Source organism: Pyxicephalus adspersus, chromosome 4, assembly GCF_032062135.1.
Source record: "Pyxicephalus adspersus chromosome 4, UCB_Pads_2.0, whole genome shotgun sequence".
Lineage (NCBI taxonomy): Eukaryota > Metazoa > Chordata > Amphibia > Anura > Pyxicephalidae > Pyxicephalus > Pyxicephalus adspersus.
The window spans coordinates 22,386,742-22,409,732 of record NC_092861.1 but is presented as its reverse complement, the minus strand read 5'-3'; the positions used below and the strand labels follow the sequence as shown (position 1 = coordinate 22,409,732).

Here is a 22,991-nt window from a genome sequence, read left to right as displayed (position 1 = left end):
ATATTGTTAGTTGACTGATAATGCACCAATTAGCTACCTTTTTTCCAAGCACCTTAGCTAGCAAAAAGGTGGCAAAAATTAAAAAAAAAAAAAAATAAAAAAAAGTGAAGCCATAATTATGAGCCAGCAGCATTCAGGCCACCACTGTAAGGGAAATATTCACCCAACTGGCCACTTTGTCCGAGGCATCTTTTCCACCGATATCCTATGCTTTGTTTTTAAGAGGGGTTACCCCGAGACCTGAAATATACTGAAAACTTGGGCAGGAAAATTGAAAAAGGCTGATCTAGTAAAAAGTTTCTAAAGGAACCATCCAGTCAAAGTATTCTAACTTTTAGTACCAATCTGGTGGTATAGGAAATTATTTTCCATAGATTTATTATCATCAGGCCCAGCATTAATACAAATACAACATTAATCTAGAAGCTCAGCTGAAATAGTTTTTGCATCCCAAACTGTATTAAGCATTATCATTATCTATTAGTTTTACAATTCCCAAAACAATGCACAATGTAAGTAGAATAACCACTCTGAAGAGGCAGTGTCATACCAGGTGTAACATCACCTGTATCTAGAACATGCATTTCATCTTCCACTTATCATGGCTTCTGTATTCTGCATGCCAGCCATCTCCAGTGTGTATGTGTGGAAGTTCTTGTTAAATGCTGAAAGTCTTACAAGATGTTGTTAAGATTTAAACATTATTAGTATTATTAAAATATCATTCATATTTGTTTATTAACCAATTAAAACAGCTTCTGTATAATGAAAAGTATCTTGCAATTTAGGAATATATTTTTATTAATATTAATCCCCCGTATACTTCCAACTCCGCACACATTACATAATCACCATCATGCTTTTTGTAGCAGGAAACTGTGGTTTATTATTATGCAACATTGTACTCCTGAACTGGATTTCCTCAAAACAATTAGTGTTGTCCAAGCAGTAGCATTGCTGTAAGACCCCAAGGACACAGCTACATTACTGTGGTTTATAGGGAGAAGCATTGGACAAACAAGCACTGTTTATAAGTTGCTTTTATTTTGCTTGGACGGTGCTATGACCACTGTTAGTTAATATGACCTAGATAGAACATTGACTGGGAAAGGGGTGACACCCAGGCACCAATTCCACAAATTCCAAATGCAGGAGGCTGTTCTTAAACAAGTATTTGGTTATTGAGAACAACAAACAAGGAGTTACTATCCAAACTAATTCCCAGCAAACTTGGCTTGCCAGTTCATTTCGGTATATTGAAAATGACGATTGTGTAAAAAGCCCCATAAATGTGCAGCTTGCCTTATTAGTTATAGGGATGGCCTCCAGTCGCATCTGCTCAAATCTAATAATTGCTATATAACTTCCCCATAGAAACTTAAATAGAGGACCACGCTGTACAGAGCAGCCTTGACGAGGCAGTGTTTTCTCTACATGTGTTTAAAGTGTATGCAACTAAAACCTCTGGAGGATTTCCAAAACCTTGTATTGTTTGTTTTGTGAAAATCCCATTTCACGAGAACCCTGCTTATATATAAATATTATATTATATAGCTGGTTATAGATTGGAGTACAGTGCAATTGTAGGCGGGTGGCAGCCCGTTTATTGTGACCCAACTCTTCAGTAACCACCCAATAACAGGCGGGTGGTTACTGAAAAGTGCTGTGTGGTGCATACAGCTAAAAGGGTCTGGGGAGAACACTGGAGTAGTCTCCATTTATTTAGTATGGGGACATGCTGGGGGTCTACAGCTGCCATTGTGCTGTGCTAAGTATTTAGTGTGTCCCTATACCTTTAAAGGAGGAATAGGCAATCTCCAAGCACATATGCTCCAACCTGTTCATTGCTATATATGTTTACTGAAGGAAACAGTGTGAAATATAATGAGAGAACCTGACTGGGCAGTGAGGCCTCCACAAAAATTTGAATAGCAAATGTATGCAAGTAACACCTCTATTTTTTAAAATAGTTGAAATATTGTTTTTGCATGATGTAAGCTAAGTACTGGAAAGCTTGTACTGTTTGTCAAGTTAACTTTAGATATCTTGAAGATTTGCTGCAGAAAAAATTAGCCACAGTGCTATGAATAAGAAACAGTCCATCTATCAGAAGCACAGCTAGAGCAACAGATTAGATTTTAGATGGTTCAACAAACAGTAGAATCAAGATATAGCACTGCTGTCCTCATTATTAAACGAATATGACGATTTGTTAGGACATTAGATACGCTTTACTATTCAATGGTCAGTGAAGCGACTGGCCTGAGTTACCATGCGGGAGGTCTAACAGAGCATTATGAACCTTAAGGACATCTAATATTTCAGACTGAAGTCATGGAGACATAAATTCAGGCCAGAATGATGGGGCTGGGAGAAAGCCTAGGAGAACAATACAAGAAAACTGGGCACTGCAGTGTTCATATATAATATATATTAGGGGAAAAATAATAGTTCAAAACTTGGGTTCCTTTTTAAAAAAAAGAAATCCGATTGCTATAAGCAACAGTTAAGATTTCAGTCCCAAAAAGGTGGAGCAAAAAGCATCAAAGCCGAAATGATAGACTACAATGCCAATTACCTTGTATTTGAACAGCTAAACAATATGTAAAGGTAAACAAGTGTATATGTGTATGCCCAAAAGCACGAGTCCACTGTTTCCACAAGAGAGCTCCTGTACCCGGAGACAAATGGATACAGGTTTTTTTTTTGTTAAACTTGGAGGCCGGTAGGTACACATCCGGAGTTCATCTGCAATGCAGGATCATCCTGGTGTAGGTCCCATTGCTATAGGTCTAACTGCTACCAGCTAAGAAAATCCACTTATGTCTACAATGTAAATTGGAAACAGGGCTGATACATAAAGTTCTTTGAAGGAAAGATTTAAATTTACTTTCCTTGTGGGAACCAGACTTCTTGTTCCTCACAGATAGTTAATTTAGATCAGGGCTGTGACATTACTTTGGATTGGATTCGAATTAGGTGACCCTTGAGAAGAGTTGCCCGCTGATGTAGGGATAGCCAAATTGCCTTAATTCAAACAATTTGACCAGTAAATGAGATTCCTACAGCAAACTAGTCACCTGTGCTGACAGGGTGTGCAGAACTCAACATTAGGATCCTCTCAACATTAGAAAAAAAATAATTTACCGATTCTAGAGCCAAAATTTTTGTGCCACCATACCAAGAAAAGCACGGTCCTTGGTCCAAGGAATGGACTGACTTGTCCCATTACATCAGGATGGAATGATGTGGTACAATGGTCTGGAGTAAAACTTGGAAAATAAACTACCTTGAAAATCATTCATGAGGCTACCCACGAAGGTTGTGGAGAATAAAATAGATGGATGACTTATGGGTTGGAGAACTCAAACCCGAGATCTGAGAGTCTGAAGTTTTTTTCAGGAAAGGAAGACCCTTACCTAAGCCATACCAAAAGCAGGCCCTGATACTCCAACCAATGAATCGGCTCCAGCACCAATTTCTAAAGATTCAAAATCCATGTAAACCTCTCTAAAATGTGGATTGCCAGGACAATATTATCTTGCAGATAGCAAATGATCTGCAATAGCAAATTGGCATTTTAGCCAAGAACACTGTGAACACTCGAGTTGCAGAAGCCAGGACAACGGCCAGAGAGGTAGAACTGGAAGGGAGAGGATCCCACGACAAACAGCAGTTAATACTGGGACATTCACATATCTGTCCTTGTCATGTCCACAGAGGCCAAGTCTCCATAATGAAGGTAAGTGGTGACAGCTCTGTTGGGTTCCATGTTTATTCGTGAACTTAAATAATTGGCATGTCCATAGGGTTTTATATCTGGGATATGTTTATTTCCCTAGCGGTTAAACTTGATGGACTTATGTGTCTTTTCAACCTGACTAAATATGTAACTATGTATTCTTACAGTGTAAAAAAATGTCTGTCTTTTTAAAAGCCAAAGAATATAATAATCATTTTCTTGTAAATTACTATCAGCTGTAAATTTATTGTCAGAACAATCTGTCTTCTCGATGAGGTAGATGGATTAAACACAAAATTTAACGAAGCAATGAGTAGAAGAAAATCTGAAATGAAGCTAAGAGGACGAAAAAAAAAAATCACGATGCACTGCAGGAGGATTTAACTATCCACTTTAAACGCTGTCATTTCCCATCTGCTCTGGGCAAGAGGCAAGGAGAAGCAGCAGACCTGCACAGACGGAGGCTTGATATTTATTTCACTAATGCCTCTCAGGCTAGAAATCCACAAGAAAATCCTGCTTAAACTTCTTACTTGCTAAACTGCCCAGAGGAGAAATATGGCTTTATTTGGAAGACTGGCAAAAAAAAAACTAAGAGAAGAGAAGCCCAACAAGTCCTTCTATCTTGAATAGAAAACTATTATTACAGATTCTATATTAAAGGTCATATATATCTTCAAATGACCTTGAAGAGTTTTGAAGAGGGGTCATACACACACCTAATAGCCAATAAATGGGTAGCTCTCACTAGAGGATTCCTTGGTCCACCATTAGTTCCTTACTCACCATGCTTACCTTCATGATCTTCTGACCGCTTTTAATTAAATTATGTTAAAATTATCACATTTTGGATGTAACCTACTTGTGGAGCCCAATTTAGTTAAAGCATAGATTTATACCGGTGTTATATGTGTACTGGACAGATATTACAAAATTAAAAGTGCAAAAAGCACTGGTCACTGAATACAAGACAGAAAGAGAGCTCTCATTAGCATCCATCTACCATAAGGTTTTAAAAGGGTTGTAAGAGGAAGTTAGACATTTTCATTCCCCAAATGCCGCTCTACTTAAACATGGTAAAAGCAAAGAAAAAAAAAAAAAGTATAGTGAATGTTTATCAGCATTGTGGCTTTCAACTTGCTAAAGATTTCGATTACTCCAGGACAACCAATTCCCTAGCACGACCCGCCTTCCCATTTGCTACACCTTCTGCTTTTCTGCAAGCGCCTGTTTGCATGTCAAAGCCTACTCCTTCTTCTAGAAAAAGTGCTGGCCCAGCTTCTCAACCCTCCCTCTTCCCCTATAGCTAGCTTCAAGGAAAAACAAATGTGACTTCTACTGAATGCTAGGCCGCCGACTTCACATCCAATGTGGTGGTGCCGATGTCTACACAAGGAAAGCCATTTATAGAATACATTAAATTAATATTTAACCTTATGGAAAGGCTTCTGTTGAAATTAATTCTCTAGTGACAGGGTCTCTTTAAGTGTTTAATTAGTATTGCTGATATGAGACAAAATCATCCTATAAAGTACATTAAGTGTTTATTTTATTTGTTTATCACATTCATTTTTTTGATCTTTTTCTTTTAAACTAGGTAATCAGTAAAACAAAACCGCGTGCAATTTATCAGGAAAAAAAAAAAGGTTTACCTACAAAAATATTATGTGCTCTTGTATACATGCATTTCATAGACCTTATAAATACTATAAAATATCCTGGTATTCATTAAGACAATGCAATAAAGCAATTTACTCATCAGCAGATGAAACCAGACTTACGTTTAATCAAATTTACTGCTGCTATTGCACTTTATATCCTAACAAAGCAGCTCTTAGTTAATGTTAGTGAAAGCCTTTGTACTAGACTATATGCAATCATTGTCATTACATTACTGTTTATATGGCAGTAAAAAGATTTTCACCCAACATTGTACCATACTGCCACCTGCTGGGCTTCTGCAGCTTTCAATCTGCACTGAACCAGATGCCCATTAGCTTCTATGTATAATAACCTATACTTATTTATTGGTTTGCTAACCTTTTTGCTAATGAGAAAGCCCAGCATTGCCTGGAGCAGAAGCTGTATTATACTTTCTACAGTGCTGACCATGCGACCAAAAGCCTTGCAGCACTCCCCTCTTTAATTCTTGATCGTCTCAGCAGAGCCTCTCGCGATACCTACATCATGCATTCTAGGAGGCTTTTGGCTGCTCTTTTTGCACATGCCCGAGCAACTTGGGCATGCACAGAAGGAGCCCTTTAGCAATAGAGAAAAAAAATTGCCATTCTCGCGCCTGCGCAGTGCGACATATGGGTGATGTAGCCGGGTCAAAGATAGATACTGGGATGATGCGGGACTCAATGGAAGAAACCTCCCGACGGATAGACTGTTTTGCCGGATTGAAGCCAAGTGTGATTTTATTGTTTGGGGTTTATTTCAGCTTTAATAAATCCAAGGTCCTGAAGGTGAAAGGCTTTTCTGTTAATGAATAGAAGAAAAAAATACAAATTGGGATTTGATAATCACAACCTTCTCTCGTCCAAAACGCAAATGCAGTAAAAGCCAGGACCAGGAGAAAGGTTATGCAGGGGTAAAGTGTAAAATGGTCTGTCATTTTGCATTTCTGCAGAAGTAATCAAGTGACTCGGCTGCCACCCAAACAGCTTCCACACAAAACAAATATGTCAGAAGACAACAATAAGATTTTGCTTGTTTTAAGCCTTTTAACTGCCCTGTCATATTAGTTAATGGCAGTGAACAGGGTAAATAGTTGTGATGTCCTAAAAACACCAAGTGAGACCAAGTGCAACATTGCTGCATGATGTTTATAGAAAATATTTTATACGGTTATACACTTACCTTTCATAAATAGTTTTAAGTGTTGTTTGATCATGAACACCTTCTGTCTCTTCCAGGTAAAGTATAAGCCAGGATGTTCTATATGGCCACTGTTCTGTAAGGTTGATCCACGAGGCCAGTCTGTCCCAGTTAAAACTAATCTGGTTGGCTCTTAATAATCGTCCTGCAAAATGTGACACAGGAAAATGTTTATGAGGACAAACAAATTAGAGCAGTATCTGATGGGCAATCATATATACAGAGATGTATCTTAAAACCCACAGTGTTTAACCCAGAAATTTTTTTAAACTGGGCGCTAAGAAATTGTAGGAGGGTGGCAGCCCCTATGTTGGGATCCAACTTATCAGTGACCACCCAAAAAAACAGCTGGGTGGTCACCAAAAAATGCTGGGTGCTGCCCCGGCTAAAAGGGTCTGGGGAGGACACTGCCCAGACCTGAAGTTGGATTGTCTTTATATCATACAAAACAAGCATTGCACAAAATGTCAAATATGTAATTTTCCCTGTACTGTTCCAGTATGGCAGTCACATGCTCTCACAATCAACACTACTTTAACTATTTGAATAGTTTAAATTATCCTGTAAAGCACTTTCCATTCAAAGGCCTATCCCTGTCAAGTGACAAGTATCCCCCCCAGTAATTGTCAATTTCATAAATGAAACCTAAATTAAAATAAATATTGGTGTGTCCATGAATGGGCGAGCTCAAAGAAAACCTGACCCACTTTATTTATTGCTAAAAATGTTCTTTGAAGTAACTCTAGTAGTTTAGGGATCAAGGTTTACAGTATGGCCACGCCAAGACATAGTGACTTCTACATCTTTAGCAGCTGTTTTAGCTCAGCCTGGAAGGTCAAAGTTCTGTTAAGTAGCACATTTACCAAATGGATAGAACCTTCCTAATTGTTAAAATTTATAAATAGCTTTATTAAAGAGAGATCCATAAATAATATTGAACTAAGCTTAAAAATTCACAGACTACATCCCCCTGCAATAAAATAAGCTTACCTGCCTGTTTGCAAAATTTTAACTAAACTTCCCTCTTCCTAGCATATTCACCCAGTCCTTTTCCAGGTTTAGGATCATTAGCCAACTTGATTGGCTGGGCCAGAAGAACGTAATTCCTGTAGTTCATCAATTCCCAGCAGCCAGCTATACTGGTATTGTACAACAAGCTGCACAAGTAAATAAAAGAAAGACTTTGTGCAAACAGGCAGGAAAGCGTTATTTATAGCTTGCAAAGAAACATAAAGTGTCCTTTCTGCCATAAAAAGAACCTGTCTTCTAACAATTCTTGAATTTTTAGGTTTAGTCCCTCTTTAAGGTTTACCTTAAACAGTGACTAGCACTGTAAGTGCTAGCAAGGTAAGAGAAATCTTTATTATACAAAACTTTGTTATAAGTAGGTGACAATTTTAAATACATCTCCACCCTATTTTACTGACTTTCAAAGTACAATTTCCCAGACATTTACATGAATGGGATATATCAGATAGGATCTATCCATACAGTTGCAATATTACATATTATTTGATCTACACTCAAGTACACACAAACACAGTATAACCCCCAACTTTATTGGTTAAATATAAAACCTGTAAACATTAAAAATGTATCACGTCTCATAATTGTATGTGCCAGGGAAATAGTATAAAACTATGGTATTTAAAATAAAAACAGAAAAGATGCTCACAAAGAGTTACTTTTGCTTTTTTCAATTTCAAGTTAAAATCTGTTATAACAAACTTCTTGTACTTAATAACTTTATGCTCCATTACCTGTAACTGAAACAATATTTAACAATCTTCTCATGGTCTGGGGGCTGATATCACTGAACCAGTCCTCTGTCACTAATAGTTTGGTAAGGTCAAAGGACATCTGTCGAGTAATTGTTCGCTGCATGTGACGTCTTCTGTAAGTATCCTAGGTTTAAAAAAAAGGTGAATGTTTAAGAAAAAAAAATAGGAAGAATGATATCAATGAAATGACTGAGCTGACCAAAAATTTAACTTCTTAAAGAATCCAATAAACGAAAAACGGAAGTAGCTTTTAGCTCACTACACATCTTTTTTAGGCAAGAACCATGCCAAGATGTTCTTAGTCTTCTGGCAAGCATAATTCAACTCCAACTCACAGTGACGACAGTGACGCAACTATCTCTATATCACACCGTTTCCTCCTCCTATTAGTATGCTCCTTTGTCAAAACATACATTGATTGGTTTCTGCTACTAATTTCACCACTCTGCTTTTGCTATATATATATATATATATATATATATATATATATATATATATATATATATTAGATCACCTTTAAAATGTCAAAACGGGGTTCTTTAACACTTAAAGGTGTACCTTAAGCTGTGTACACACGTGTAATAACTGTTGTTGGAAAGGATATTTCACGATCATTTCCAATGACAAAAGACTGCACGATGCATGAACCAGTACTGTACACTGTGCCGTTCTGCTCTATGGAGGGGGGGGGAGAATAACACTGCACTCCCCCCACCCCCCCTTCACTTTCATTACGATTGTTAGTCGTTCATGGATCTGCCAGGACGGATCTGTGGACAACGAGCAATGTACACACATGCCAGTATCTCATCAAATATCAGCCCTGAGGCAGACAATAGACAATAGGCATTTCCAGACAATAATCATCTGACGCGTGTACTTAGCCTAAGTATTGCTGCCAGAAAAATTCAATCCCCTTGCATGTTCCATATTAATGCTAAAAAATTATTTTCCCAGACTCAATTTCTCCTTATCATGTAAAAATAAAATTTAAAAAAATCATTTGTAGCACCATCCAATAATAACCTAAACTGAAATGTAAATGTGTGAAAATGTGAATGGTGTGCAATTTAAACAAGTTACATGTAAATAAAACATCACCTCTTCTAAATACGCATAGAAAAATAGCCTGCAGAGTCACAAGTTTCCTTTCTGGTAAACGACCTGCAGACGATTTTCTCAATCTTCGATTTTCCAAGTTTCTAGTCTAGCAGTTTTTAATTTCATTAATGCTATAGGAGTCAGTATAGCCCTGGGAATATGTCCCAGCGAAAATTGTTTTTCAAAGATAGGATACAAAATATAAAAAAAATTTTCAGTATCCGCTTCTAAAAGTTCAACCCAATTCTGACTTCACCATTCCCCATACCAGATTATAACCTAGCATGGCTACTGGCCTGGTAATGAGAAAAGCAAGATTTGGTGTTCTTCTATATTTGGAAAACACTGACTTTTCAGCCATGATTTCCTTTCCAAGAGTACTCAGAAGATTGTTTTTTTTTTTTTCTTGATCCATCTTTTCACAGATGTATGTGTTCACTTTCCAAGAATTTTATAGGTCAACAATGCATTTTAAAATGTGTACAGAAGATTAAAATAAAATACAGATGTTTTGCTACTATAATTGGTACTGTACACAAAGGCCCACATATGGCTTTTGAATGTTGACTGCAAGTGCTAGCCTTCTCTTCTTACCCGTCTGTTCAAGGCTGTTTTGCTGCCAAGTTTGGAGGTGTCAGCAAGACTGTGCTGTGACACTCGACGGTCCAAATCTTCATGACCACCTATCAAGAAAAAAAAAATAGTATAATTAGAAGACAACAAATCTTGCTGAGCCATTTAAATCTTCATACTACTGGTAATCAATCTAAAGTGTAGAACCAAAACAGAAATGTGTGTCTAAATTGGTAGGACCTTATTACCTGAATGCTACAACGTGCTAAACCCTAGGAAAAGTAACATAGGAAAAATGAAAAAAAGAGTAGGGGTCTTTGGGGCACAATACTAATTATTGTGAGCCTATTGTGAAGGTATTTGCTGCCACCTCCACAATAGGGCGAACACAGGACAATTACCCAAACAAGGCACCACCTCCAACATCCACTTAAAGAAACCACTTTGGCATTCTGCAATTTAAACAGGATAATGCCTTGTCCACAGCTAATACAAACCGCCTTGTTGTTTGTCCAATACAGGGACACCGAGTACCACGGTTACAATAATCCCCAGAGGAAGCCTAATTGGCAAAACGCGTCAATTTTGAGACCTCAGTATTATGGAAATATTCCACTAAAAACTGTATATCCTTCCATGGACTTAACAAATGGAATAAATAGGAATTCTCTAATTAGGACACAAGACCAGTAAACCACATGCATTAATGAGGGTTATGGTCTATCACCTTATGTTGTACCTTGTTCCTTGTATATGTATAACTGAATTGCGAAAAACCTTTAAATATGAAAAGTATTGTGCACCAAAGACCCCTACTATTTCTTTGTTTTTCCAATGAATAGAAACAAATAATCCTAAGAACAGAGAGTCTGTTAGCAACCTTACTAGCTTGTTAATAGTCACTTTTATTCGCACTTGCCCGGTAACATTTAATTTCAATGGATCCCTCCATACAAGTCTACAAAAGTTTTGGTTCCATTAGGATATCTAAGGCTATAAGTTAATGGGCAAGTTCCTAACAGTACTTTGAGTGGAGAAAGACACTTGGGTGAGTGGTTTAATGATTCAATATCAAACAACTAAAATAATGTTGCCAACTACGACCAACTATACATACCATGACCTGGATAAGCTGAAAATTTCCACAGACAAACCATTTTTTAGGAAAGCTTTAAAAAGTAAAGCTCAATGGAATTTAAATCCGGTAAATAGAGTCCAGTTGTATCACAAAAAAAAGGAATGCAAAAATCTTTAAATTTAATAAAGCCAAAGCCCTGCCAGGATGCTGCAAAGCACTATGTATGTATTGATCAGTTTAAAGTGGTCCTATATGCCCATTGTTTAGTCAGATATTTTACCTGCAGGAAACAAATCTCATGCTCCTTGCCGATTGCTAGGCTATAAGACTGACTAAGTATTGAAAAGAATTAAACTGAAAATTCATCTGGACTTTAAGTGAAATAACATAAAGCATGAAGAGAATCAGTATTAAATAAGACGTAAAAGCATGTGAATAGATTAAGTCTGATACAGGGGCTGCTAACTGTCTTACCTGCAAGAAAACTGGCGTGACTTACTTCCAACACTAAGGTTTGGACCACGTAACTGGGTTGAGATAACACGTATGGTATAGCATTATGCACACATTAGTGCTTCGCAATAACATTAATTTTGAATGATATGGTAGTGAATGAAGGTTTGGTTTTGCTGAGTGCACTGGCAGCCCATGTAAAATTATTAAGTTGCCTTAAAGTAATGCACATTAAAGCACAGAGTGTGTATTGCCAGCTAGAGGTGAAGCTTTCATGTTGCAAGTTGAGTTAAAGGGCCAAACATAAAGCTTTAAGGTTACACATTTATAGTAATACATGATAGAACATTCAGATACAAACAAAAGCCTAAACTTAACTAGTTACCTTTACTTGTTTGAAATCCAATGATGAACACATCACCATTTCGTTCTTAACAGTGGCCTTATAAATTGAAGCTGCTAAGACTATATGTATAAAGCTGCATGTGTATGGTGGTATCTGCAGCCAAATATCTCTTCACCAGTTTATGTGAAGTATAAGGATGTGCTTTTCTATAGCCTGTGTCCTCATTCTAGCTGTAAAGATCATGACCCATTATGATTCTGCCTTCTGCACATGGAAAAACATTACAGGCAGAAAGCACAGGAACAAAAATATATCTTCTCTTCATAGCAGCAAAACTCCTAATCTGATTACCTCAAATGTTGCTGTTACAGGCAACACCGATATTTTGTTTTGCTCCATTTTAATTAATAACACCAGCACTGGCAAACAGCTCCTACCTGTGTTATCAATCCCTGGCACATCTCCATTAGTAGTTGCTGCCACACACAACTTCTTAGCATTGCTGAGCCCACGACTGTTGAGGAAAACAGGCAGGTGGACAATATTGCGCATGTAGTCATGACCATTAATATTGGAATCTCTTAGGACACTATTGAGGTTCTGGTTGATAGCCTTGATGATAATATGTGGATCACTCGCAAAGATAGCAATGAAGGGGCCTTTGGAGAACAGGACTCGCACCTTAAAAGACAGAAAAAGCTATAGTAAGACAACAATAAAGCAGTTAAATCATGAAACTTTTTATGTCTCTGTAGTCAGACCTTAGTTACAACATTGAATGCGATGTTGTATCATATGTTTAAAGAGACCTATCCCTGCAAAATATGACTTAATACTTGTCTTTTCAGCAGGTGGCGAGTGCTAACTTTGCTCCCCTGCTTCCTCTAGGTTTGTTGGATAGCAGCATTACTAAACGCTGTGGTTTCCACCACGAGCTCATACATTATTACAGGACAACATCTGCGCCAAATTTGGATTTAGCTCAACTTTATAAAGACCCTGTTGCCAGATCACTCATTTTATCAAAATCTTTCTATAGGATATTTATATTTGCCATATATTATTTGTGCAATGAACACGCCCCTCTGTGTGTAGATATAGAAAAGCTCTGAGACTGCTTCTGATAGTAAAGTAAGCAGCTCCAGCAGACTTACAGCTGTCATTTAACTCAGTGGTGAACCTTTCTGACAGCAGGGCCCGGTAACACAGAACAAAATTTTGCCACGGCACGGTATATGTACATCTTACACTACTCTGCTATTCTCAGCAGCTCGGCCTCCTGTACTCTGCCACTCAGCAGCTCCTATGTAAGCAGTGTGAGGAGAGACGCCTACGCTGCCTATGTCACAGTGTCACTAGCTTTAAAGCAGTGCCACTGCCAGCACTTCTGCCTCCGGTTATTTGTGGCCCCCAACTCACCAGCCATGGACTACCATTGTTCTGCAGCACGGGAGTTGGGAACCACTGATTTAAGTGACAACCAATAGTATACCCTTTCTTTATTTTTTCAGCATTCTAAATCTGCACCTACTTATTGACACCGTGGCAGTGGTAAGGACATTTACATCACCTATGAGCATCTCCGTGAATAATGGTTGAAGTTATAATTCCAACCTCTATGACACCGTTCCTAAACCCCTGCCAATAGTAAAGATGTACAATCCATAAGGCACACACCCACTTTTCTACAAAACGATCAGCAATATCTCACGTAATAGCTTTGTTTTTACAGAATCAGAAGCTTTTTTCCATTAGGAACAAGTTTATAGATCGGTAAGTGCACTGTGATGACAAAATTACATTTCATACTTTGTACCCAACACCTAGATGAATAAAAAAATCCATTTTATTTATTCACAAATCTAAGTCGTTATCGTAGAAGAGGCAATCTGCATATAATAAATGAGTGCCTTCATAAAAATATTGTTTGTATTATTACATTATAGTGCATAATCCACCAGCAGGTGGCACTACAGGACGAGCAGTGTGACTACAGTGCTGCTGCAGGAAGGTCAGTGTCTGAGTGACAGCCGTTGTACTGGTCCCGTGTGTAGCCGAACAGTCCATTATGTAGGAGATATACGGCTCAATAAACAACCTGCTCTCATAAAACAGACACAGACTAGCAGGATGTATTGCTATCATTTATTTCTGTTTCTTTCATGGAGTGCTCTGTCTCTGACTATGGCAGCCCTCCGGGGTAAATTCACAAGCTGCTTGTAAAACCTCCTGCGAACGGCAATCATAATAGAAATAATAGTCATGTAGATCATTTGCGGAACCTCCAATGTAGTTAATTATGGTTGTAAAAGTGCTACAAAACAGCAGTGATACAGCATTCACAGCACCACAAGTGAACGGGCTTTCAGAGCCTGTAATTAAAAGGCAATGTTTCCACTAAGCGTTCAGTGCCATCATTTGTTATCTCACATCATTCTAAGTCATTTATTCACTTTATAGTGTAGCATGTTTATTCACCTAAACAGAGAACTCCAGGGAAGCATACTAAACAGGTAATAACCCAATGAATACTCACATAAATGACTTGACCATTTCATGTTATCCTTTAACATATATTACAAGCTTGGACAGTCCATATCAGATACACAGCTGCCATGTTTGACAATAAAAATTCACTACCTTTTCTCTCATTTATTTGGAAATCCAGGACCATTAGTTAGAAACATGCCATTTATGCTGCTTTCACATCCCACTATATATATATAGAACTGGGAGGGCTGGATATGGCAAGGAAAAGTCTGAATTCTTTGCAGAAGATCGTCTTAAGCAAAACTGGATATTTATTAAACAAAACTGGATATTTATTCTACATGGAATACTATATGGGTAATATTAACAGACTTGAAAATTCTCCATAAATTTTACTTTTCACTGCATGTATACAAGAGTTTACAAGTTAAAGAAAAGATAAACACAAAAGGGGGTTGATTTAAGCTTTTCATGTTGATGATGTTACTGATCCTGATGATGTCAATTAGGATGTTAATTGAATTTTCTGTTACTATTCTATCAATTAAAGTCTCTAAAGTCCCCTGAGGAAGCCAATTGGTGAAATGCGTCTGGCCCAGAGGTGGCGGTAAGATTTATGACCACTAACATGAAACAATCAACTATTACTTGTTACAGTCATTTTTGTTTACAAAAAAACATTATAATTTTTTGTATTTTTTAATACTTCTCTTACCTGGAGTAAATATACTTTAAATTGTAGGTCTAATAAAGCCCATTTTTGGTGTCTAATTTTTCTTTTTTCTGTAAGCTTTTGATTTAGGGGGGCTCGCTTAAAACTAAAACTATCAGAGAAGGGGTTTTCATCTTGTTCTTTCCTTTCTGCATGTATACAATCTTTGTTTTACAAATAAACATTTGATACAAATTCTCAGAGCACTAAGAGTTATCTAAATAGACAACACTGCAATATTAAGCTTCTGTTTTGGAAGGATTGTCATCAATGAAACTTTGGAGGAATAAGCTAAAATTCCAGTATTTTTAATGAATCAGGTACTCTGATGAGCCACTAATTTTATCTATTTGTGAATATAAAATTGACCTACTTTTTTTCGCAGAAAAGGACACTGAGTAATATGTAAAAAAAAAACCCAATACTAATTTGCAGTAAATCGGGTCTGATTACAATTTTTTTTTTTTTTAACATGTCATATAACATTGGGGTACATACTGTATCCAGCATCTGCAGGACTTTGTCTTGCTCACAGGCATCCAATCCATCGATGATTACAACAAGTCTCGTCTGGTTCTGTGTAAAACTGTCAATTGTCTTTGTCATTTTAGCCATCAGCTCTACTTCACATTTCAGAACCTGAAACCAAATGTTCGCATTACTTTATTATTAATATTGACATTATTAGGGCAAGCAAGAAACCATCTGCGATATATCAGCAGTCTTTAAATAACAGACGCTTTAAACCTACAATAACTAGAGGACCAACCTAAATTTTTTTTCTGTATCATTTTTTCATAATATTGTTATTTTTCTGCTGCATTGTTTGAGGTTGTGCAGGCTCTTCATAACACAGCAGCTTCAAACCCGTAAAAAAGCATTGTTTCTGCCACTAATACTATACCCCAGTCTATGCCTATATAACACATCGGGAAAATCAACACCAGGAATTTTAGTGCTTAATCAACATCACTAATATTTGACCTAGCCAAACCAAGCAGGCATATTTGACTTATTGTAATAATGATTTAGACCATGTGACCGGTCTATGTGGCAAAAAATGGGTTTTTAAAGTTTTTTTTTTTTTTACAGTTGTTTAAAGGTCTGTGCCTTTATACAGTCTGGGTATTTAAACACCCACTGGGCCTGTACATAATTGACAGATCTTCTGAGGGACTAAATATTGGTTCAATCCTTAAACTTTGACCATGGCAAAATTTCACATTAATAACAAGATCGATGCGACGTGACAATATAAAAAGGAAGGATAGGCTTTGCAGATTACTTGTCCAACAGTAAAAAAAACACACACACACACACACACACACACTAAAAAAATGTTTGCAATGGTACCATACCAGTTTTAGATTGTCTAAATTTTCTGAGGCTTTTTTACCTGAGTGCTGGAGATATTGGGCCTGATTTATTAAAGCTCTCCAAGGCTGGAGAGGATACACTTTCATCAGTGAAGCTGGGTGAACCAGCAAACTTGGAATAGATCTGGTCCAGATTCAAAAGATTTGCTAACAAATACCAAATTACTTTTAAGAAATCCATTCCAGGTTTGCTGGATCACCCCGCTTCACGCATGAAAGAGTATCCTCTCCAGCCTTGGAGAGCATTAATAAATCAGGCCCAGTGTAATGAAATTGGCTCATCTGAACACATGTTCTGGAGCTGCAAGAGCTAGACCAGTTTTTGGCATTCGATATGTGTACTTATATCTAAAATAATGGGTTATTTAAATAGGCCGACTCCTAGCGTTATTAAGCATTGGTATTGACAAATTTGCTCTAATAAATCCCCCAACCTGTCAAATATAATCAAGAAAATTTCAAGTAATTATCAATATGAGAAAGTAGTAACATGGAACTCTCACTCCTTTAGAAAGTTTGATAAATGCTGGAAGGCTTGGTTGATATACTATCCTAACCGAAATATTTTAGTATGGCCCTCATTAGAAGCTTTACCTTATTGTTTTCAGATGAAATTGATTAAGTTTAAAAATGCTGATTGAAGATCAATGCACAGGTTAGAAAAAATATTTGAAAATGACATAATACAATATATGAAACAGAACTATTGTTATGTCTATCCCCTTTGTTTTTTTAATTTTATACTTTTCACATTTCTATGCTATAGTGATAATTTTTGATATGTCTTCATATTTGAGCCCACCATTTTTTTTTTGTTTGTTATATTTTACCTATCATTTCTTTGAAAAAAAAAGTGGTTAGTACTCTGGGCTTTGCAGCGCTAGATCCAAGGTTCCAATCTCGGGCAGGACATTATCTGCATGGAGATTATAGAAAGGGTCTCTCTGTGTTTGTGTTTCCTCTGGAGACTCTGGTTTGCTCCCACATTCCAAAAACATATAGTTAGGTTAATTAGCTTCACCCCAACATTGACCCTAGACTGTATTAAAGACATATGACTATGGTAGGGACATTAGATTATGAGCCCATGTGAGGGACAGCTAGCGACATGACTATGGACTTTGTACAGCGCTGTGTTATATGCGATTTTAATCTTAGCAAACATAAGCAATACCTTCATGAAGCCTTCGCTCTTCAGCCTGTGTAATCTGGAGGCAGCACTGTGAAGCCGTTTTCTCTGTGAATTTAGTATGGAGTCCATCACTTGCCACCACGTGAGACAATTCAAAACCAGTACGAGACCAACAACACAAGCCACAGCTATTAGAATAGCATTCACAGTCATGTTCTTGGGGTCCACTTTAAAGATTGCCAGTAATATAACACCAGAAAAGATGCATGCCATGATAAAAATGAAAATGACAAAAGATGGTAGGCAACAGGTCTTCTTCCATTTCTTCTTTCCTAAAAGAAAAAAATAGGCGATTGAAAAAAAAAAAAAATCATAAGCTTGCACTCGGACACGGAGACAATAAACAGGGTATAGTCTTGCACTCTGATATCAGACAATTTTGAGTATGGGATATTTTATTTAGAATTCATTCTCAACAATCTGCTTCCCAACAGGGAGAAGGGCTAATGAAAACAAAAGTTAGCTGATAACCAAAGGACATTAACAAAGACTGCATTCATAATAAACAAGCACTATTAAAAGGTCTTTACCCAACAATCCTGTAGTTGAAGCCTAATGATAGCACTTTGCACGTAAAAAAAGTTACTAAACAAAGTATGTTTAAAAAAAAAAAAAAAAAAAAAGGGGGAAATGGTCCTAGGAGTTGTTTTCAACAATTGGCCAATGTTGGATTCAAAGATCTCATTAAAAATTTAGCATGTGTTAGGTTCCAATATAACCGCTTCAATTTTTTTTCATAAATGATAAGGGTGTCCACACAAAATATTCATTATGTTCATCCCCATAGGCAGCCATAAAGTTAGACTAGGCATACAGACTTGAAAAGTAACCAAAAGGATCACTTTACCCACACAATTTAGAAAATACAAGGTCAACTGTGACAGAAATAGGATTACTCATGGGGAAGAATAACCAATTTGCAAGTGAATGTGTCATGAAGTACCTTGACTTTCTTCAGTCTTGAACACCCTGAAAAGTCGGGTTGCTAGAAAACCAAACTCCCGCTCACAAGCGTCAGAGAGAGTAGCAATCATTTCTGCCATGGACGTCTCTCCACCAACACTAGAAAGTCTATTATAATCCGTAAAAAGAAACCTAGAGACAAATGAAGATACACATAAGTCAAAAAAATACTAAATTAAGAGAATTGTACAAGGTCTACGGCCCTACAGATCAATAGCCCATCAAACACAAGAGATTTCTTAATTGTGTGTTAAAAGTTATAGCTCAATTTATAGACACATTGAATTGTAAAAATGACACATTCTGCAAACTACACTTGGAGTTTTATAAAAAAAAATTGTGTTCTCACCTGACAGGCAAGGCTTTGGTTGTCTGCTCTGGGAGCTCTGGAGGGTTCACAAACATCAGTTTAAGTAGCAGTTCTAGATAACCAATATGTCGAGCAAGTCTTGTACTTAACACCCAGGCCCAGTTCCAATTCTCGCCTTCTTGTCTTCCACCAAAATACACTACAGCTGGAAAGAAAAGTACAAGATCCCATATAGTTAAAAAGTTGCATTTCTTCGATTGCTAAACAGTTTTTCCTTTTAAGGATAAATCCCTATTTATCTAAAAGTAGGATTTGAAATTACTAGCTACATATGTTTGTTCTGTGAATGATGGATGTTACATGGAGGACCCAACAAAGGGATGAAAGAATGGCCAGTGAAGCATTTCATTGAATGTGAATTTGGTAAAGTGCAGTGCAGTAAATAAAGAGAAAGGGAACTTATTTTTAAATGTAATTGTTTACAACTATTACACTGATAATATCTACAAGAAACTGCACAAAAAATATATTTTGTTTTAGGCACTGTTTAATGAACAGCCCAACATATGCGGGATCCTTGGGTAATTGACAATAGAACTAAAAATGAAGGCAGAAGTCATATTACGTCAGCTGCTATGAAGAAGTATGTGGACATATATGGATATGCAGGAGGGTTCTCAATGAAATTCAATGGACTTGGCATGGAAACTTGCCATTACGGGAGTACTAGTGTTGAAACCACAAAATATGGATACAAAAAAAAAAAAAAAAAATTCCCCTCAATGACTAAAAGGAGGGAATATGAAAAGAAGTAATCTCACATTTCTGATTTTATTTATTTTTTTACTTTTTTAGATTTGATTAACTAAGCGTGGCCACTTATAACTAGGAGGCAGTCAGAGACATAGAACCATAGGAAGAGTGCAGAAGCTTACTGAAGAATATATAGAGGACAGCCAGCAGGCTGAGTGACACAGATATACCCAGCTTGGCATCTACACTGAATGATAGAAGCAATCCAACAGTGCTACACAGCATTAAAATGAGGAAAACGATTAGCCAGGAGAACTGGAAGAGGGGTTCGATCTGCTGGCCGGCAAATGTCTTCATTTCATCTAAAATGGGAAAAAAAAAAAAAACATTACAAAACGCTCACTTACATTGATCCATGATACACCATGTAATACTACATTCCGAGCAGATACAATCAAAATACCATTTGGCACAGTAATGTATTATTTAAATAAATACAATGTACATGAACAAAAATATTAGGTACATAAATATAAATTAATGCTGACTGTAATTCTCTGGACATAGGCGTTGCAATGTCCCATCAAAGAACTAAATCCCTGGCTCCTGGTATCTTTTTGTTTAAGCTCTGCATTGTATGGTGCATATGTACAGGCCAGCCGCCAGGGACAGTGTAACACTTGTGCACATGCAGGAGTTACATCAGTGGCCGAAGAGAATTGCCCGTCTACAAAGAAGTGTGCCATGGGGCTGGTATTGAAGATGGCTCCTTCTGAGGATGCGGTGATGACAGGACCTGTCATAGCTGCAGGAAGGCTGTGCCATAATCAGAAAGTAAACTCTGTATACTTGCTGAATATGGCAGAAACTCACACCATAATAAGTTTAGTCACGGAGTCTACAAGGATTTATGAGTATAAATTATCTGCAACCTACAAGCCTACTATGTTCAGCGTTGGATGAACACAAGTAAACCCTAATTAGTCTTCCACACTGGGCAGGAGGTTTTGTTCAGGGTTTATTGGTGTATATGCATTATTTCTCTACAGTGAGACTCTGTGAGCAAAATACAGAAGTTCTCAACTCATTGCTAAGTAAAATATTTATCTTTATTATTTTATGTAGGTTAAAGTGAGGCTGAAGTTACAGCTCATAGCTGATACATTACCTTCAAGCTTCTTAAGCAAAAAGGACTTTCCACTTCCCCACTGAGCATAGAGACCAACACAGATAGGAGGCTGCATGGTGGGTTCACTAAGTATGTCAGCCAGGGCACTGCTATATAGATCATACCCAAGCATATCACCATCAGTTTCAGTAGGAGAAAGGTGCCCTGTGTCAAACAAAAGACAAAATAAACACAGTTGAAATTACAAATACCCTCAAAGCACAGTTCACTCAAGGAGCAAACACAGTTCACTCAAGGAGCAAAAGACATACTATACACGGCCAAAACACATTTATGCCCACTGGTGGTTGGGGGCTATGGACTGAGGTAAAATACTCTGTTTTACTATAAGTACATTATCTTCCAGAATATTAAGTTAAAACTGAACTCTAGATAGACCTAAAACACAAGAAAGAATCAACTATGTATTCATATAACTGTAAACATACTAGGCACCTGAATTTGACTTGGCATCCTTTTAAAGTGCAGGGAGGGCGTAAGAAGCAAAACAAGAAGGCAAATAGTTGTGCTGCAATGCAAACAGGATGCCTATAGGAGGGGAGAGCAAGGTTACAGAAATGAGCTCATCAGTCTGCTGCTTCTCTTTTTACTGTCATGAAGTGCAGGTGGGTAAGAAACGTATGTGTTAGGTGTGCAACGATACAGTGACAAACACATCATTTCAGAATATTAACTATAATAGAAGTAAAAGTACTGCATCATTCCTTTACCATTAACATTTACACAACACTAAAATATTGTTTTGGGTAAAGGGTAATCACATTGCTTCAACTGCTTGTATAGAGTGTAAGCAGCCATTATACCACTAATTAATATTTACCAAAAATAAGTTTGCACAACTGCAGCTCACATTAGCAGAAATACAGTCCTGCTTAGAAAAAAGGCTTGCTTTTAGGGTAGAAGTAACATTCCACTCAAGTATACAGAGAAATTATATGATAAAACATTATAAATACAAGCTAATGAAACATCCATACCTACTGGCTCCAAATATCTGGGTAAGAATGCTCTTCTGGTGGCTGCAGTCTATGTTGTATGGAGTCTCTCCAGCTTTATTTGGCCTGTACAGCAATCTGCCATCTTTTGGGTTTCTCAGGAGCAATTCTGCAAGCTTCCTGCTTCTTCCTCTGATGGCAATATGCAACGGAGTATCTCCTTTCTGAAAGGAAACTTGATTGGTTAAAACTCGCAATGTTAAAAAAGTTCAGAAAAATAAAGTGGTGGGCGAGAGAGGATTGTTCCCTAATATCATGTATTTTTATGTGCGTTTGGATTTTGATAAAAAACGAATTATTGTGTTTCTAATTTCTGTGTATTTTCAATGTAAAATATGTTAAAAAAAACAGACTTGTCATGAATTTACATTGCGTCGTCTTCTTGCCATCTACCCGATAAAGGGAAGTACACTGAAGCCTGTCAACTGGCAGCTTTAAAGCATTAGCAGTATCCCTCACGTATCTGAAGGTGTACATTAAATTATGCAGAAATCCAAACGTTCCAACTCAGGGAAAGTGTAAAGTCAATTTCTACCCAAAAAATAGCTTAATAAAGAAAAAAATAGAAAACATGCTCTAGTATCTAAATGTTTCATTCTGTATATAAACATTTTTCAGCTTACAATATCTTTTTTACATTAAGGCATGCCAGATCAGACACACAGTCTAGGGTGAAGCAGCCGACTTTACACACTTGATGACTTTAGGTTGTGGCTAATTAGCCGCTAACTTAATTTAGTTACAAAAGGGCAGAGTGTAAATAGTTCTCAAATGTAATGAAGTACAGAGGCATTCCCATCAAAAGAAATCTATTCTAAGTTTTGGGGATAGATTTGCAGCTTTAGAAATGGACACAGATCTCCAGAATAATGCACATATATTCACATACTATGTGCGATTCAGTGACTAATCATGGGCCATCGAGTTTCTCTTACCTTATCAACTGCAGAAACCTTGGCTCCCTTATCCAGTAGGAGCTCCACAACTTCAATATTTCGCATCTTTGTGGCTTTTATTAGTGGAGTTTCTCCGTCCTGCATAATAAAAAAAAAAAAAA

The 22,991-nt window shown here is 37.2% G+C and overlaps 2 protein-coding genes across 4 annotated transcripts in view; both read right to left on the bottom strand.

Annotated features, from left to right (window-relative positions):
- The window catches only part of ITGB1BP1 (integrin subunit beta 1 binding protein 1), a 488,766-nt gene that overhangs the window by 121,995 nt on the left and 343,780 nt on the right, over positions 1 to 22,991 (bottom strand). The gene's annotated exons all lie outside the window — the stretch shown is intronic.
- The window catches only part of LOC140328169 (kinase D-interacting substrate of 220 kDa-like), a 56,420-nt gene that overhangs the window by 31,059 nt on the left and 2,370 nt on the right, over positions 1 to 22,991 (bottom strand). For all 3 annotated transcript variants that reach the window (XM_072407550.1, XM_072407551.1, XM_072407552.1), the window contains exons 2-13: positions 22,870 to 22,968; positions 21,921 to 22,098; positions 20,919 to 21,083; positions 19,933 to 20,112; positions 19,037 to 19,202; positions 18,668 to 18,819; positions 17,707 to 17,996; positions 15,655 to 15,795; positions 12,392 to 12,635; positions 10,099 to 10,187; positions 8,383 to 8,527; positions 6,605 to 6,767 (exon numbers count right to left, since the gene is read on the bottom strand). In XM_072407550.1, coding sequence (XP_072263651.1) covers positions 6,605 to 6,767; positions 8,383 to 8,527; positions 10,099 to 10,187; positions 12,392 to 12,635; positions 15,655 to 15,795; positions 17,707 to 17,996; positions 18,668 to 18,819; positions 19,037 to 19,202; positions 19,933 to 20,112; positions 20,919 to 21,083; positions 21,921 to 22,098; positions 22,870 to 22,968 — 2,012 coding nt within the window. The remainder of the gene's footprint in view (positions 1 to 6,604; positions 6,768 to 8,382; positions 8,528 to 10,098; positions 10,188 to 12,391; positions 12,636 to 15,654; positions 15,796 to 17,706; positions 17,997 to 18,667; positions 18,820 to 19,036; positions 19,203 to 19,932; positions 20,113 to 20,918; positions 21,084 to 21,920; positions 22,099 to 22,869; positions 22,969 to 22,991) is intronic.